General features: G+C 46.0%; 1 protein-coding gene across 1 annotated transcript in view; it reads right to left on the bottom strand.

Annotated features, from left to right (window-relative positions):
* Positions 1-912: 912 nt before the first annotated feature.
* Positions 913-15,592, bottom strand: part of LOC107191824 — a 32,279-nt gene continuing 17,599 nt past the window's right edge. Inside the window, exons 4-12 of the mRNA XM_015580951.1 lie at positions 10,344-10,700; positions 9,697-10,110; positions 7,316-9,309; positions 6,711-6,984; positions 5,794-6,510; positions 5,153-5,611; positions 4,055-4,597; positions 2,833-3,477; positions 913-2,277 (exon numbers count right to left, since the gene is read on the bottom strand). Coding sequence (XP_015436437.1) covers positions 913-2,277; positions 2,833-3,477; positions 4,055-4,597; positions 5,153-5,611; positions 5,794-6,510; positions 6,711-6,984; positions 7,316-9,309; positions 9,697-10,110; positions 10,344-10,700 — 6,768 coding nt within the window. The remainder of the gene's footprint in view (positions 2,278-2,832; positions 3,478-4,054; positions 4,598-5,152; positions 5,612-5,793; positions 6,511-6,710; positions 6,985-7,315; positions 9,310-9,696; positions 10,111-10,343; positions 10,701-15,592) is intronic.

Raw genomic sequence — 15,592 nt, 5'->3', positions numbered from 1 at the left:
CACACAGGGTGTCCCACTCAACTTGAGTACCTTCAATATCTAACTCCTTTTTGAAGATACAAAAAAAACGTGAGGGGAAATTATTATTTTGTTAGGAGCAAATATTACAATAAAAAAAATTTTTTCAAAGTTAAATTTAAAGGTCATCGATGTTTTTTTTAAACAGGACTACATATTTTTATCAAGACCTATTCAATGACCTTTAATAGTGTGATCTTCATGTAACCTTTGGTACGAAATATTGACAAACGCATGAGAGTAGAATTAAATAATAAAGTAACTACGATAGAGGGCTTAGTGCAATAATGAATCCAACTTGATGGACGTCACTATGAGCATTCATAAAAATTAAGTTTCTGCAAATCAAAAACAAGTGAGATACTAAAGGTGCTCACGTTAGGCGGGACACCCTGTATACCAGGTAACCAAGAAAGTTCGTGCTGTTTTAATCAGTTAGAGATACATGGTACACAATGTGGATCAAACAATACTTCAGAAAAAAATAGTCACCTTTGGCTTCTATTACCTGTTTCCCAACGATTTTACAACCTTTCTGTTCTGGGCAGTAAGCGGAGTCTGTTAGACAATAGTGGAGTCTCAAATCGGATCAAAATGATCTCCTAAAGAGAAGCTATCCCGGGACCAAAATTTACACGAACCTTCAGCACCCTTTCACAACACCCGTAAAATCCAGCGGCGCCAATGGAAGATCAGCTCATACACATACGGTCAATCTTAACCTAATCGAACTTGCGTCTCTCCGACCTGGTGAATAAATAATAGAGAAGAATGTTCGGTTTGCGAAGTATCGCGATCAGCCCCGTCGGATCCACATTTCCATTTTTACTTCAGGATCGAAGGACGTAACGATTAACGAGGTGTGGTTCGCCTTCTTTGCGACGCTCATCCCCCTCATCTGAAGCGATCCTCTTGGCTGGGCCTGGTCATCACGCAACGGCCTCTGTAGCAAATTTCTGTCATGTGGGAGACCTTGGTGGTGGTGGAGGTCCGTAGGACCTTTCCAAGGATCGATTCCGTCGAATTCACAGTCGTTGTGGTCGTCGGTGTGGTGGTTGGTGGATCCGTGGCCGGTGGCTCGGTCGACGAACCGGTCGTGGTCTCCTGGGTGGTTGTAACCCGTTCCAAGATGGTCACTGTCTCTGGATCGATATTCCTCGTCGTGGTCTCGATCATCACTTCCTTACCGTCTTCCGGCAGGAAAACTGACTGGGTGGTCGTTTCCACTTCAGGAACCTTGGTCGTGTCCTTTTCCTCTCCCAAATCCATCTCTGTAGGCGTCTGCAGAGTCGTCGTTAGGTCCTCTAGCCTATCAGTACTCGTGGTCTCCTCCTCGGCGCTCTTCATGGTGTCGAAGATCGCCTTGACGTAATCGGACAACGTCTTCACACTGTTCTCACCCTCGTGCTTGCTCACCAAACCTGGAATATCCGTGGTGGATTTGGGGCTGCTGGTCTTTTGGTCCGGGCTCCAGGCGGACGCTTGGGCACGATCGTAGGAGTTTAGATACCTGACCTCGCTCCACATCGTCCTATGATTCTTCGGATGATCTTGATCCTCTTCGATCACTTTCGTGGTTTCTGTTTCCTCTTCAACGGGTCTTAATTTTGTTCTATCGACCTCGTCGCTACGACTGGTCTCCCAGTCGTCGTCGTCGTCGTTCAGCTTGTTCACGTCGTTGTCCTTGATCGCGTACTTCTCGGTGAGAAATCCTAGATCCAACGCGGTTCGAGCGACTTTTTCGTCCCAGTCCTGGTGCTTTGTTGCCTCCCAGCGATCATCCACTGGTTTTTCCTCGTTGTCAGTCATCTTGGACACGGACTGTCCTTGTTCCTTGGTTTTATCCCCGGTGTTCATTGATCCTAAATACTCTGGGATCGTTGTCGGTTCTGGTTTGTCCGTGGTCGGTGTCGTCATGGTCATTAGATTCTCGGTGGTTGTTTCTGGTTCCTCGGGCACGACCGTGGTCGTTGCAGCTGGGGTCGTTGGGGTCCAGACGGTTTCTGGTGCTTCGGTGGTTGTCGATCTTACAGACGATTCCTTTTCCTTTAGGATTTCTGTCAGAAAGTCTTGTAACACTGACTTCTCCGAGAGGATCGGTTGTGGTGTCGAGAGCGTGGACTCCCGGAGGGGATTGTATTTGTATTGCTCGCGGATCAAACTGTTCAGAGCGGCGGAATTGTAGTGCTGGGACTCGGCGGTGACGAAGTCGTCCACCGCTGGTCTGACTCGTACACGGACCCTTCTCCTTCTGGCGCCCTGGAACGAATCGGTCGGTGTCTGACTGTTGTGGATTCTGATAGGTTGATCGACATCTTGTATCGGAATCGAGAGTTAGGGGTTTCATTTAGTCCGTTTGGGGAACTTGGATTGGAGTAACACGGGGGTAGAAGATTGCATCTTGGAATCAGACTAATACAAGTTTCGTAGATTCAACCATGAATTGGAGTAATAGAGGTTTCTTGAAGTTTTGACACTTGAGTAAGGCTAATAGAGGTCTTGTAGATTTAATCCTTAAATTAGACTAATGCGGAAGTTTAGTTAATTTTCATTACAACATTATACAGAACATACAAAGTAATTAAATTTTCGTTTCAACAGATTTCTGGTGTCTACCATAATTCCCAAGATACACGGGAAAATAGGAAAAGACACAATAACCTTCAAGAGGTGGTTTCACCCCACAGAACCGAATATCAGCAAAAACGAAAGATTTCCCGTTGCTTCTATCGAGGTACCCCACGAACCCACAGAGTTTTAAAAACATCGGAATACCTTTTTTTCCCTTTGCAAGTGACACTACACACTGCTCACCTTCCTAACAGCAGGAGGATCAGAGCTAGTCTTCTGGCCTCTGTCGAGATCGATACCGTGCAGTCGTTCGCCAGCGTCTTCCACCCTATCCATCAACCAGGATTCCCTGTCGTTACGGGTCGTTTCCGTCGGCCGACTCCCGTTTCTATCCCGTGTCGTCGTTATCGTCGGCGCGCTGGTGACAGCATTGGTCCCGTTCATTTTTTCCGTATGATCCGGCGCGTTCGTTTTCCTGCCGAACATCGTGGTGCCCATCAGCATCGACTCGTCATCCTCGATCCTTTTGTCGTCGGATGAAACGACCAGCGTGACGGACGACACTTCCGGCGCGGCTGTGATTATCTCGGGATCGTTCGTGTCCACGGACGATGGTTCGCGATACCACTCGCGTGTCTTCGTCTTCTCCAGCCGATTCACCGCGAAACTCGGCTGAAACGAGGTCCCCGTCAGTTTCGTGGACCACTGACTCTCCGCCCCATAAATGTCCACCGCGGTCGGATTGGACTCGTCCGATACGGGTCTGCTTTGACCGGTCTCGCTGTATTTTCGCGGCGAACTGCTAGCCAATTGCGTCTGATCGTACTCCTCCCGTTGGACTGGCTGATCCGGGTAGTTGCCGAAGTTCAGGACGAATTCCGAGGGATACTGGAATACGAACAATATTCAAATTTGGTGGATTTTGCCGTCAGCGCACAAGGGTGTCCATGAAGTGGCAGTCTGTTATTCAAAAGTGTTTTTTTGTAGTTTTTTCCGGGGACATTTCAGCCGGTGTGATTCGACGCAGCGTTAACTTCGATTAATTTTCATATGGCCAATCTTAACGTCTCCATTCTTTTGAAAATTTCTAGATAAAGAAAACAAGTAGGACTATGCTCTCATTTTATTTCAAATTTTCAAATAGTGCCCCACTATTGTAAAATTGCATTTCTTTAAAGCAATTGCAAAATCAATGGTTAAAAAAACGTTGACGCTACATTTCAAACAGCTGTAAAATCAACAATTTAAAAAATGTTCAAAAATCCTTCGAGATACATTTATATATTACTAAAGACCACAGCATATCCAAATCTGAACAAAATCCGGAATGTCACTCCAAAAAGTGTCTGCTTTCGCGTGGAATGACCCTTTGGCGGATACTTTCTACGATAGAAGCTACGAACCCTTTTTTTGGATATCACCCTGTATATCTTGTCCACACAATTGTTACAAAGTGACCACTCACGTTCTCGCTGGACGTTTCGTAGAACGGTTGACCGTTCGGGTTACGTCCGTGGTTGAATTGGGACGTTCCGTCGTAGTTGTCCTCGTAGAGACCCGCTTGGTGGTGCTCGGTGGTCGTTGTCCCTGCCTGCGATCGAATGCGCGGGTAATTTTCATCTAACGGTAGCTCATTGTGCGACTCTAGTATAGATTCCGTGGTGGTGGTAGTGGTGGTCGACACGCGTTTCTTTCCTGGTCGTCGGACTCGAGTTCTGATCCGTGTTGTTTGCTTCGTCTCGTCGGGTCGTGATTTGGGCCTGACCGTGTAGATCGAGTCGTCAGACGGCGCCACTGTCGCGATAGGTCTTTCCGTGGTGGTCGTCGCCTCTATGGTCGGTGTTGTTGTCGTTGTCAACGGTGGCAACGTTGGCAGCGTCGTTGGCCTTCCTGGCAAACGACGATTCGGAGCAGATTGATACTTGTGACGTGTTTTTAGCAGCTGCGTCTGCGGTGGACTCGACTCCACAGCGGTCTCGTCGTTGGGCAACAGGGACTGGTGTGCCACCTGTCGGACGATCGGTCAACTAATGAGCTGCATAGAGTTGTCGGGGTACTTGTATTTCTTTAAATTGAACACTGTAACTGCTGGATACGGGATTGATAAAACATTCAGTGAAACTGACAGAGAAAAAACAAAATTCTGAGAAGTTTCTTTAGGATACCTGAAATTACTACGTTACATGGCAACTAGCGGTACCATTTTCAATGGTGCTTCAAAGATATTTTACTTTGAAGTGGAAGTCTGGGTCAATTTGACCCAGCGTGACAACGGCGGATTAAGTCGAGAAAGGGAGCAAAGTCGTGACGGCGTTAAAGAGCAGAAAACGCGATTGGGTCGTAGTAGAATTAATGATCGAATATCTCGAAATGCGTGATACCTTCTAGGAACACCCCGCTAATGATACACAACCTGAAATTTGTTGCATAAAAGGCTGACGAATTGTAACAGCATTTATACTTCGTTTTTATCTGAACTCGTCTTTGTCCTAGCATAAGATGCTGATTCTGTTCCGAAATACCTTGAACAAACTTCGGACATCATCATCAGATCATCACCCACCTCTGAAATTTGGGGTCGGAACGTGATAGGCGCCTGGAACTTGTTGTCCATCGGTTGCACCGGCCGGAAGTTCGGGGGCCTTATGAATCCGTAGTCGACGTCCTCCTCCGGTGGCGGTGCTGTCGTCGTGGTTGTGGTCGGTGGCGGCGCCACCGTCGTCGTGGTGATCTGTCGTTGCTGCTGAGGCGCGTGGTACTTTATGTACTCGTTCCCGTCGGTCTGTACCTGCGTACCGTGGTTCTGTGCACGAGTTCTGGACCTGGTTCGTTGCCGACCCGGGGACGTACGAGTCGTGTCTTGACTGACGACGTTGAAACGTACGTACTCATCCTGCGTGCCGCGATTTCGCGTCTGGACCGTGGGCTCGTGGTGTTGTCGCGTACCGACACGCCCACGGACCCGTTGACGTATGACCACAGGCGTTGTGCTCGCCGTGGTTGTCGTGGACTGTGTTGTGATCTGAAACGAAATCTTTTTTTCCAGTATTCCGTCGAACGAAAATCGAGACGGTCATAATTAATACGCAATCGACAGGGTCGGATTAAGACCTTTAGTTTATGAAACATTTAATGTTCAGTGCCGAGGAGCCTTCGGACAATGATGGATGATTTACTGTATTTCGGATTCAGACGTCGACAGACGTCACTTACTTCGATCGGTGGTGGTTCTGTGGACGAGACAGGCAGGACGTAGTCTTCCTGCTTGTTCTCGGGCAACGGTACGAATATAGGCTGTTGTTCGTTCGGATCGCCACCGCCCAGGACACTTTGCTGGATCTTCTCGCTCTCCAGTCGATGAAGATTGTCCTGCCCGGTTAGACTGTACTCTGGTTGGGTCTGCGGCACTGTCACGTCGTAGATCGACGGATAACGTTGCTCGTCCGTGATCTTGTATCGGGGATCCGGTGTGGTGGCCAGCTCGAGGTCACTGTTCTCCGCTTTGCCGTCTAGCTGATAGTCTTTCGGTCTCTGGAGGATCGCTTGGTCGTGGATTTCGTCGTTCTGCGCCTGATAATTGAACCCGTTCACAGGTGTCCTTTCGAGACCGGTGTGCTCGACGGGTCGATCATAACTGTCACGGTACTGGTCGGATAGCGTTTGCGGGTAGTTCTGGCTTCTGGTGTAATCCTCGGCTACCAGAGACGATCCATGACCGCTGACGGTCGAGTCGCGAAGCGGCGGGTAGTTCTCGGTGGTGCTGATCGTTGTCGACGGATAATTCTCAGGTGAGAAGTCATTTAGGTTCGACGACATGTCCAACTGACGGATACTTGTGTCTGGACCCGTTGATTGCAAGTAACCGTTATCTGAGGATGGGGAACCGGAATCGGAGTAGGTCTGCTGCGTTTGAGAGTTCTGGTTTTGTTCCAGGACCTGTTAATGAAAAAAGTGAGTTTGTTTTATTTTACTTGTGGGATGATACTGAGATTTCACGTGAAAGTTCAAGTTGATAGACATCACTTTGAGCATTTGTTAAAATATATGTTCTGCAAATTAAAAGGAAATAAGGTACTAAAGGTGCTCACGTTAGTTAGGAACACCCTGTATATACGTAGAATCTTGTGGCTAAGTACCTCGGATTGTTGACTCGTTTTATCCCGATTCCTGTATTTCTGTGTTCTAGTGACCGGTCTCCTGTGCTCGGAATTGTATTTCAACGTTGTTTCTGGGATCTTGGATTTGGTAGGTTCGTACGAAGACTCCTGATACACCTCTGTAGTAGTGCTGAATCTCGACCTGGATCTGTTGTATGGTCTTCGGTTCCTGTCGACGGTCACTTTTGTGGACGGGGCTTGTGTGGTTGTCCTTGGTTTCGTGGACGAGACTTTGCTCCTGAAATCATCGAAATATCTCTTCCAGTACAATTTTCGTTTCTTCGTAGCATGAACGTATGATCCAAAAACGGTTGGGAATCAGCTCTACAATAATTCCCTAATGACCCAGTTCCTGATCTATTTAGTACATACAATAAATCTTCCATGAGTGTTCGAAGGCTTCTTGGCACTGAACATTAAATATTTCAATGGCTGAAACAAATATCATTGGCTTCAGAATTCCAAGCTCTATCACCGTGCTAAACGTTACACTTGGGGACTTCTTGTTGTCAGAGCAAAGGAGCCGGCGGACACTCATCGAGGATTTCCCGTAATCACCTGACACCTACCTCGGTCGTCCACGTGGCCTATACGTCGTCGTAGGTGTACGCTGCGTGCTTGTGGTCGTGACGGTGGTACCAGGAGTGGTCGTAGTTGTGCTGGCCTGCAGTTTCCCCTCGTTCTTTTCCACCAAAGAATTCACCAATCCAGGCAAATGAGGCGAAATCACTGGCAATTCAGCGGGCAGACTATACTGGGTCGGGCCAATAGGAGCCCTGACATCGTTAATATCCCCAGCGCCGATTTCCCCTTCGAAACTATTCGCCAAACCAGTCACAGAACTGTCCTGATTATATTGCCCTCCGGTATTATACCTCTGAACCTCTCTTTGCTGATCCAGTTCTTGGTTGATCAGCGCCAACTGGGCGGCCAGCTCTTGTTCCTTGGTGGTCGGGTCCTGAGGGCCTATTGGACCATCCTTGAAGCTGGGCGTGGTCGAATAGGAGACTTCGTCCGCGTGGCTAGCCGTGTTGTCCATTCTGGGGGCCTCTGTGGACCTGGTACTCTCCTCGTAGTACTTGTGCTTCCTCGTGGCAGGTCGCTGGTCCTCATAGTAAGAGGTGCTGATCACAGAGGCCGGTTTGCTGTCGCCGTAGTACTGCCTGAATCGGAACCTGGACCCGGAATATCCTGATGTCGGAGTGGTGTACGATTGCTCGTATTTCGGAGTGCTGGACACATCCTGCGTGTAGCCTGCAGTGGTCCGAGGTTCGTAGAAAGGCGTTGTCGAGTCTAACCCACCATCCAGCCCGTCGCTGTACGAGTTCGGCTCGATCAGCGGAGTCGGACTGGGGTTCTGATCATCCCCATTCTTAGGATCCGTGTTGTCCAAGGTATTCACCACGACAGAGCCTATGTGGGGCGCTGGGAACGGGATCTTCGAGTATCCTGGTGGGGGATCGAAGCTGAGAGGCGCTACGAAGAACGGTAACTTGTCCACTTTCCTCTCCACTCGATTGTGATCAATGGAGGACAGATACGGTAGGTCAAATTTCGCGTAACCAGATGGAGGGTCCAGACTGGTCGGACCAACGAACACTTGAGGTGTATCGGGGCCAACGGTGTCCAGCACCGCGATCGTCTTCGCGTCCTTCAGAAGCTTCAGAACGTCCGACACCCTTGCGTTGGTAGCTCTGGTGTTCGTGTTGCCCATGTATACAGACAGGGGAGGTTGATTGGGGGACGGAGCGGTGGTTGTGGTCTCACGGTAATTCTGTTGCTCCTGCTGATACTGATTTCGGGGGCGATGTCTTCCACGAGTCTTGCTCTTGGCAGGTCTGGACGTCTCGGGCAGGTGTTGACGATGGAAGTCCTGTTGGTCCCTGATCAACGGGAGAGCCTGTACCTCACGATGATCCGACAATCCCTGATTGGCCGTTCTGGCCTCTTCTTCTCGCTGTTGTTTCAAAGCTTCTTGGATCTCCAGCTCCTTCTGCCTCTCCAGAGCAGCCAGCCTCTCGGCTTCCCTCTGTCTGGCCGCCTCGTCCGCTTTTCGTTTCTCCTCCTTTGCCCGGATCTCCGCTAATCGTCTCCGTTCCAGCTCCTCCAGTCGCTGTTTCTCTCTAGCTTCCCGTATCCTCTCCAGCTCCCGCTGCTTGGCCATCTCCTCCAGCTTCTCTAGCTCCTTGCGTTTCTTCTCCGCCTCCCGTTGACGCTGCAGCTCCTGCTCTCTCTGAACGGCCTCCTGCTGCAGACGTGCTTTCCGCTCCAACGCTCTTTGCTCCTCGTTCAATCGGGCGATCTCCTTCATCCTCTCCTCGTTCAGAAACTGCGTCTTCTCCTCCCGTTCCATCTGGATCTGCTGCAATATCTGACGGGCGAACGCGTCCTGCTCGCCCCCGATCGAGCCTGTATCGACCGGTTGGTTCTCACGGTGATGATGATGGTGCTGGTGTTGCTGCGCCTGTTGCTGGTGATGCCTGCCCGGATATTGCTTTCTACCGCGACCCCTCTTTTGGCCACGTTGTGCAAGAGTTTCCGCTGGAACGTAGACCAGCTGTACCTGGAAGGAACGACGGGAATTGTTTTGCGTGTTAAACCGTGGATATTTTCAGCCTCTCGATGTATGGGTTGTCGCAGAGAGACAGATGCCTTAACAATAGAAGGTCAGGAGATCTTCTGGTGACTGTGACAATCTTGTATCGTTAATTTCAAAATGAAAGTTACGAAACTTCGTTGAAGATATCATGTTTGTGTCTGAGTTATTGCTTTAACGTAAGTTCTGAACCCCAAAATGAATCTTCAAGATTTTATTTTTTCTTTATAAAATATATACTTAAATCTACTGCGGAACACGGAATAATTATATTATCGGGATTTCGAAAATTATGTGAACACAGTGAGGAACACTTTGAAAAAGAAAAAAATGATTCACGGATTAAAAGTCTACCTCCTCGTCCTCGTCCTGTCCGTTTTCGAATTGCGATACCAACGACCCTTGGCTCGTCTCTTTTAAATGTTTCGCCCCTGGTCGTTGATTGTCCTGAATCCCGTCGACGTGTTGTCCACCGTCGCCGACGTTTTGTCCCTGTTGCAACAGCTGGATATTCTTATAATTCTGATTGGACAGATTTGCGAATTCCTGCGGAACGTTCACGTTCTCCGGTTTCGCTGGGTGCTGGGCCCGTACACGCTGAGCCGGAAGGAAGCTTTGCGCGGGAAACACAGGCGGCAGCGCCTCCGTGGCGGGCAACGGAGGCACGAGGTATTCCGGCGCCAGGTCCGTCTGATGACCCAGTCCGCCCTGTTGCAGCCGTTTGTCCTCCTCGACGTTACTGAACCCGCTGGGCACGAACGCCTGAGACTGAGAGAACGAGTGTTTACCTTGCGTTAACAAAATTTCGAGAAAAGTGTTTTAAAATTTTCTTTTTATGGAAAAAAAAGTTTTTCAAATATATTGCAATCATTCCACAAAAATTAAGTTACGTGTCTTATTAGTCAGTGAAATATATACAACTTATAAAGTGCCTAAATTATTTAAGATTTTTTGAAGAAAAATGAAAACAAAAAATGTATCCAACAAACAGGTTCTTCTACCTGAAGAAGTTGCTGCTGTGTTCTCAGTTGCTGTTGCAGAAGCAGCAGTTTCTGTATATTCTCTTGGGTCTTCTGCAGCTGCAGAAGCTGATCCTGGTATTGTTGTTGAAGCGCGGGCGGCAGGGACAATTGCGGGATCTGTGGTAGCGGCGCTGTGCTGCTTGCAAGCAACCCCGTCGTGCCCTGATCGTTATTCCGTTCCGTTTGGGCTTGCGGCGCCCTTGGGTTCGCCAATGGTATCCATTCGCTGTTCGAGATCTGTCGCGACCATCGTTCCGTCTGGACCCCGTTGAATTCGACCGACAGGATCAAACAGATTGGTATCACCAATGTGGACGACAGACACTTCCGCACAATCTGGAATCGAAACAAGGGATATTATTAAGAATCGCTATAATTAATATCAAAACGGAGTGTCACGAAATTCTGCATTGAAATCGGGGCGACAACGAAGTAACAATCTAGACGATTTCTATTTTAAAACGAGTTCTGGGCCCGATAACCGTTTCATGTCTTCTGTTCACCGTGTAATCGTGACTGCGAACCGACCGATAATGCATTTAATAGAAGATTGAAAGGCGTATTCAGGACGACGATTTCACGGTTGGGCGGGAAACGAGGTGGAAAAAAATCATTTACGTCGAATACCGCAATCGTGGCGTCCCGGCTACTATTGAAATACACGAAAGAAATCGAAATATTCGTTCGAGTACTTAGCCACGATTCAGTTGGCACGGTTATTAAATAAAAGCCTGGTGTGGTTTTTGTTCGGGACATCGAAACCGCGACAGGGATCCGACGATCGAGGAAGAAAATTTCACGGTGCTGGTTTTTATTTATATAAACACCAACTTTCGTAATTTTCAGGGGGTGGGAGGTGGAGGATATAAAAGGAATTTTCTAATCGAAACGAACAGATGATTGCAAATTAACCCTAGGATGCATGACGTGGATATTTTATACTCACTTAAATATTTATTCTTAAATTTCTTTCTTGATCACTTAGATCACTTTTTTCGGTGATTTTGTTATGGAAAAAGTATGATAAATTAAAGATATAAAGAGGACTGTGGTTCGACACTCGTACTAATTCAGAATATTCTTGAATTTTTCATTTCAGATGAGACACCTTTTTTCGAGATGTTAGTTTCATGGTCAAGACAAAAACTTAATGCAAAATGTAATAAAATTATTTTTGTAATTTCTTTATGGTATTTATAAGTAGTTCAAGACAGAGAGAATGGTCTCTCTCGAATTGTAAATCGCGTGTGACGCACGAGGTACGTGTACTGCCCCGTTTTATCCAGTGGTTTTCGCGTTCACCAGAAGGACGACTACATTTACCGTTCGCTGACTGTGTTAGCCAAGCCTCTGGATCGGTATACGAAACGCGAGAGCCACATAGTCAACGGCTGGAAACTTCGAAAATGTAGACACGTTTCTTGGATAATTACTAGGCGCGTTTATAGTCACGGTAGAAATTTGGATCAGAACTCGGCAACTTCGTCTAATGAAGCGTCTGTTACTTAATACATAATAATTAAACTACTACTATGTAATATATAATAATTTACACCTTATAGATTATGGAGTTACGTTTCTGGAAGTCTGTCACTTTATTTCGATCGATTCCCCATCGAAAGTACTCTTGGACAAATTGAACGTTCGAGGAATTCAAGATGGCGGCGCCCACCCTTAAAAAACTTTTTTTTCGTTCCCCAGTAATTATAGGGTTGCTTCCGGGTACAGTTAACATTCCTGTCATCTCTCAGGCCTTTCGTTCAATAGAAAAGAAATTGATGAAATTGATGAAATTGATGAAATTAATCGTCCCTGTAAGTGCAAATAACTTCGTGCAACCGGGCAGTTCTCAACGAATGATCATCGTAGGCGCGGTAACGAAAAGAAATTATCATCGTTATTACTGGTTATTGCGTGTCGTTCCTCGTGCAAGTGCCGGCGGGTATCTGGAGTGCAACGGAAGCTAACGAACTGCGAACCCACTGAAACCGCGTATGATTTCTAATAAATACCAGGACTCTGTATGGAGGTGATCGCCTGACGGTTCTTTCACTTCGAGCCACTCAGCGAACGGGAAATCGTATGGAAAATGAACGCGAGTCCAGTCGAGTGCCTTAAGTGAACTTGAATTCATACGGATTTTCTATTCACGAGAAGGAAAATAAACGGAAGTGGATAAATTGCGAGAAATCATCGTTATTCTTCATTGACCGTTCAAGATTATGCAGTTCCAAATTCATTCCATCGAGAGGAATACATTCGGCCGCCATCTTGGTGCTCCGCCATTTTTTTTTTATCTTCCGTAACCTCACTTTTTTTTTCAATCCGAGTGGAAGAAGTAGGTTAACAGAGGCCGTGGAATTCGAATGGAAAAATTGATGCTACAATGAATATTCTTTTGAATGTACGATGTAACGCTGAGAATTACATATACAGGGTGTTCCATTTTTAAATCAACCGACTTGAATATCTCTGAAACTATTGACGGTATTAAAAAATGTCTGCCACGTAACCAGGTCTGTAACGGGTCGCCAGTGACCCAGTCGTATAAACCACGATATTCAAACGACTGACCGAATTCAACGAATCAACCGTTCCGATGCGTAAAATTACATTCGTTTCTACGTAATTGGGGCTGTTCCGTATACACGTGAAAAATTCTGATTCGTGATAATTTCGACCGTTACTCTACCGTGAAACCCAAGTAAAATCATTTACCCGCCTGATTATTTAATTACCCGCTTGGTTTACATTTTAACATCAATTACCGACTTGGTTAATAGAAATACACTATAAATCGTTCCGCGAAGGAGAAATTGCTGGTAATTAAAAAAAAAAATTTACGGAATAGAAACTACTAATAGTGATCATCCTCTATTACATTATCGTTCGTTGTTGTTCGTACAATCAACCAATATTTAACCATCCATTTCTATGCAATCTGTCGTGTAATTAACTATTAAAATTCCATTGTGATTACCAAAGAACAGTAATATTAACTTCTCGGTAAACCAATACCTTTCGAAACAGCAGAACCGTAGTGGTAATTCGCTTTCGACGACTTCCTTTTTCACTTCGCGGTGACCAACTTCAATATGAATCTCCGCCGGTGAAGATATTATCATCGTTCGACTATACAGGGTGTTCACGCTATTGCTAGCTGCGCGTTTCTCTCGCAAATGGTAAGTATTAGAGAAAAATGAAAGAGGAAAAAGTTTCGCAGCTTTCTATGACCAACATAATAACGTTTATCAATGCTTTATGTTTGCAATATTGTTCGACAAACAAAGATGAAAATTCATCCACCGCCAAAACGAACCGTCGTACTACTGACATCGTTTCCGATTACGAGTGCGCGTCGGTGCACGCGATTTTCATTGCGGAAGATCGCGTGCGCGCCGGACATCGGGCGGTTCTTTTCTGCTTTCTTCGTTATTCCCCGACGGCGTCACTTTAGAAACGAGACTACCGACTGTGAAACCGACCTAGGGCACTTTTGAAATGATATTGTTTGAAATATTATTTCGAACAACATGTTATTTTATTTTCTAATCATTCGAAATAATTCTTAGAAATAATTTCGAGATTGTTCGTTGAAATTATATCAGGTAACTAGGTCTGAGTTTGATTTATTGGCATTTACCTGAAGAGTAACACCTCTCTTCTACGGTCATTTTTACTATCACGTGAAGACGTACCTTAAAGGTGTTTGTTCCAAAGAAACAATTCGAATATAGATATTTTTCTCCATGTCACAATCACTAACGAGTCCCAATTCCACGAAAAATTCTTCAAGTGGATCGATCTATAACAAGGGACAAGGACATAAGTAGCTACATAACCTACAAAAGTCTCCCTAAAATGCTAAAGATGGTAATCCACCTTGATGCGCTCTATAGATCCCATACCCAAGTCACGTTGCTAAATTTCCACACCAACCTCCGTAACGACACATACCAGAATTATTTCTCAAGTATCTCCACTTCTTTACCAATCAGAATGCCAGCTTCCATATAGTATCTGAACCAAAAGCTACCATCCAGGCCAGAAGACACTAACAAGAGACGAATCCCTTAGCATTATATATAGATTATATATCATTTTGGGCGATGCATCGGATAGACACAATTTATTTTCATTATATCTTATTTTTTTTAGATATCAAGATGACCTTGAAATGTTTAAAAGCCTATGCATCTTTTTTTTAATACCATCGTTCCATAGGTCGTTGAATTCCTTCCTTTATTGGCAACAACGTGGTATTAAAAAAAATATGCATTGACCTTGAAAAAACTCAAGGTCACCTTGATATCCCAAATCAAATTGTATCCATGTGAAGCATTCCTTAAAATGCTACATAATTCATTAAAACGTTTTCTGATACAATCAACAAACAACTATCATTTCAGATAGTAGTCCTTATTGACTTACCCTGTATATATCAGTCTCATAATTTTGAAATAACGATTTAAAAGTCTGGTTGTCTCAAAGGGTTAAAATCGAAGTCCAGCCAGTCGAGATTCTACTCCCCTTCTTGCCACATCGAATTTCTAGATAGCAGGTGACCAAATTCGTCCGCGACTGGTCTCGAACCGCATCTGTTCCCCTCGTTCAGTTTGCACCAAGCAATCTTTCCCACCGTTCTGACCTGATCTTCACCAGTTCCACGAAGAACCGTTGCAAACAATCTCGTATCTATCCTCTGTCCAACGTAAGAACCGCGTCCAGAATCGGCCGCGCCTTCTCGAAGAAGCTGTTTGCTTCTTCCACCAAGGAGAGAAAGGTGCCTTCTCGACCTCCTTTGCCGGGCCTGTCCACCTCCAACTGTGATCCGCTCGCGGGTACCGACGCGTACGTCTCGATAATTGCACTAACGACGAGATCGGGCGTGGATGCTCCGCGGAACGAGACGGCGGATACAGAGTCCGAGAACATCAATCGGCTAAACATTTCTCGGTGAAAGTTACACACGGATCCACGTCACTCTGGGAATGGATCTAGGGAAAGGATCGATGGAACACGCCCTGGGGATGAAAATACGTTTTTTTTTTTTTTTTTCGGAAACATGATTGGACACATTATTTTGAATAAAATAAACAATAATTATTTGAAGTAGTGAATTATTTTAAACAATTCCTCAAATACTGTGTCAGCATTGTTAATTCTCTTATGTCAATTATTTGTCATTTTATCTAAACGCGGTATATTCGCAGCCACGGTTTTCTTCG

The sequence above is a fragment of the Dufourea novaeangliae genome, unplaced genomic scaffold (genome assembly GCF_001272555.1).
Source record: "Dufourea novaeangliae isolate 0120121106 unplaced genomic scaffold, ASM127255v1 scaffold7, whole genome shotgun sequence".
In the NCBI taxonomy this organism is placed as follows: Eukaryota; Metazoa; Arthropoda; class Insecta; order Hymenoptera; family Halictidae; genus Dufourea; species Dufourea novaeangliae.
This window is presented reverse-complemented; position numbering and strand designations above follow the sequence as displayed.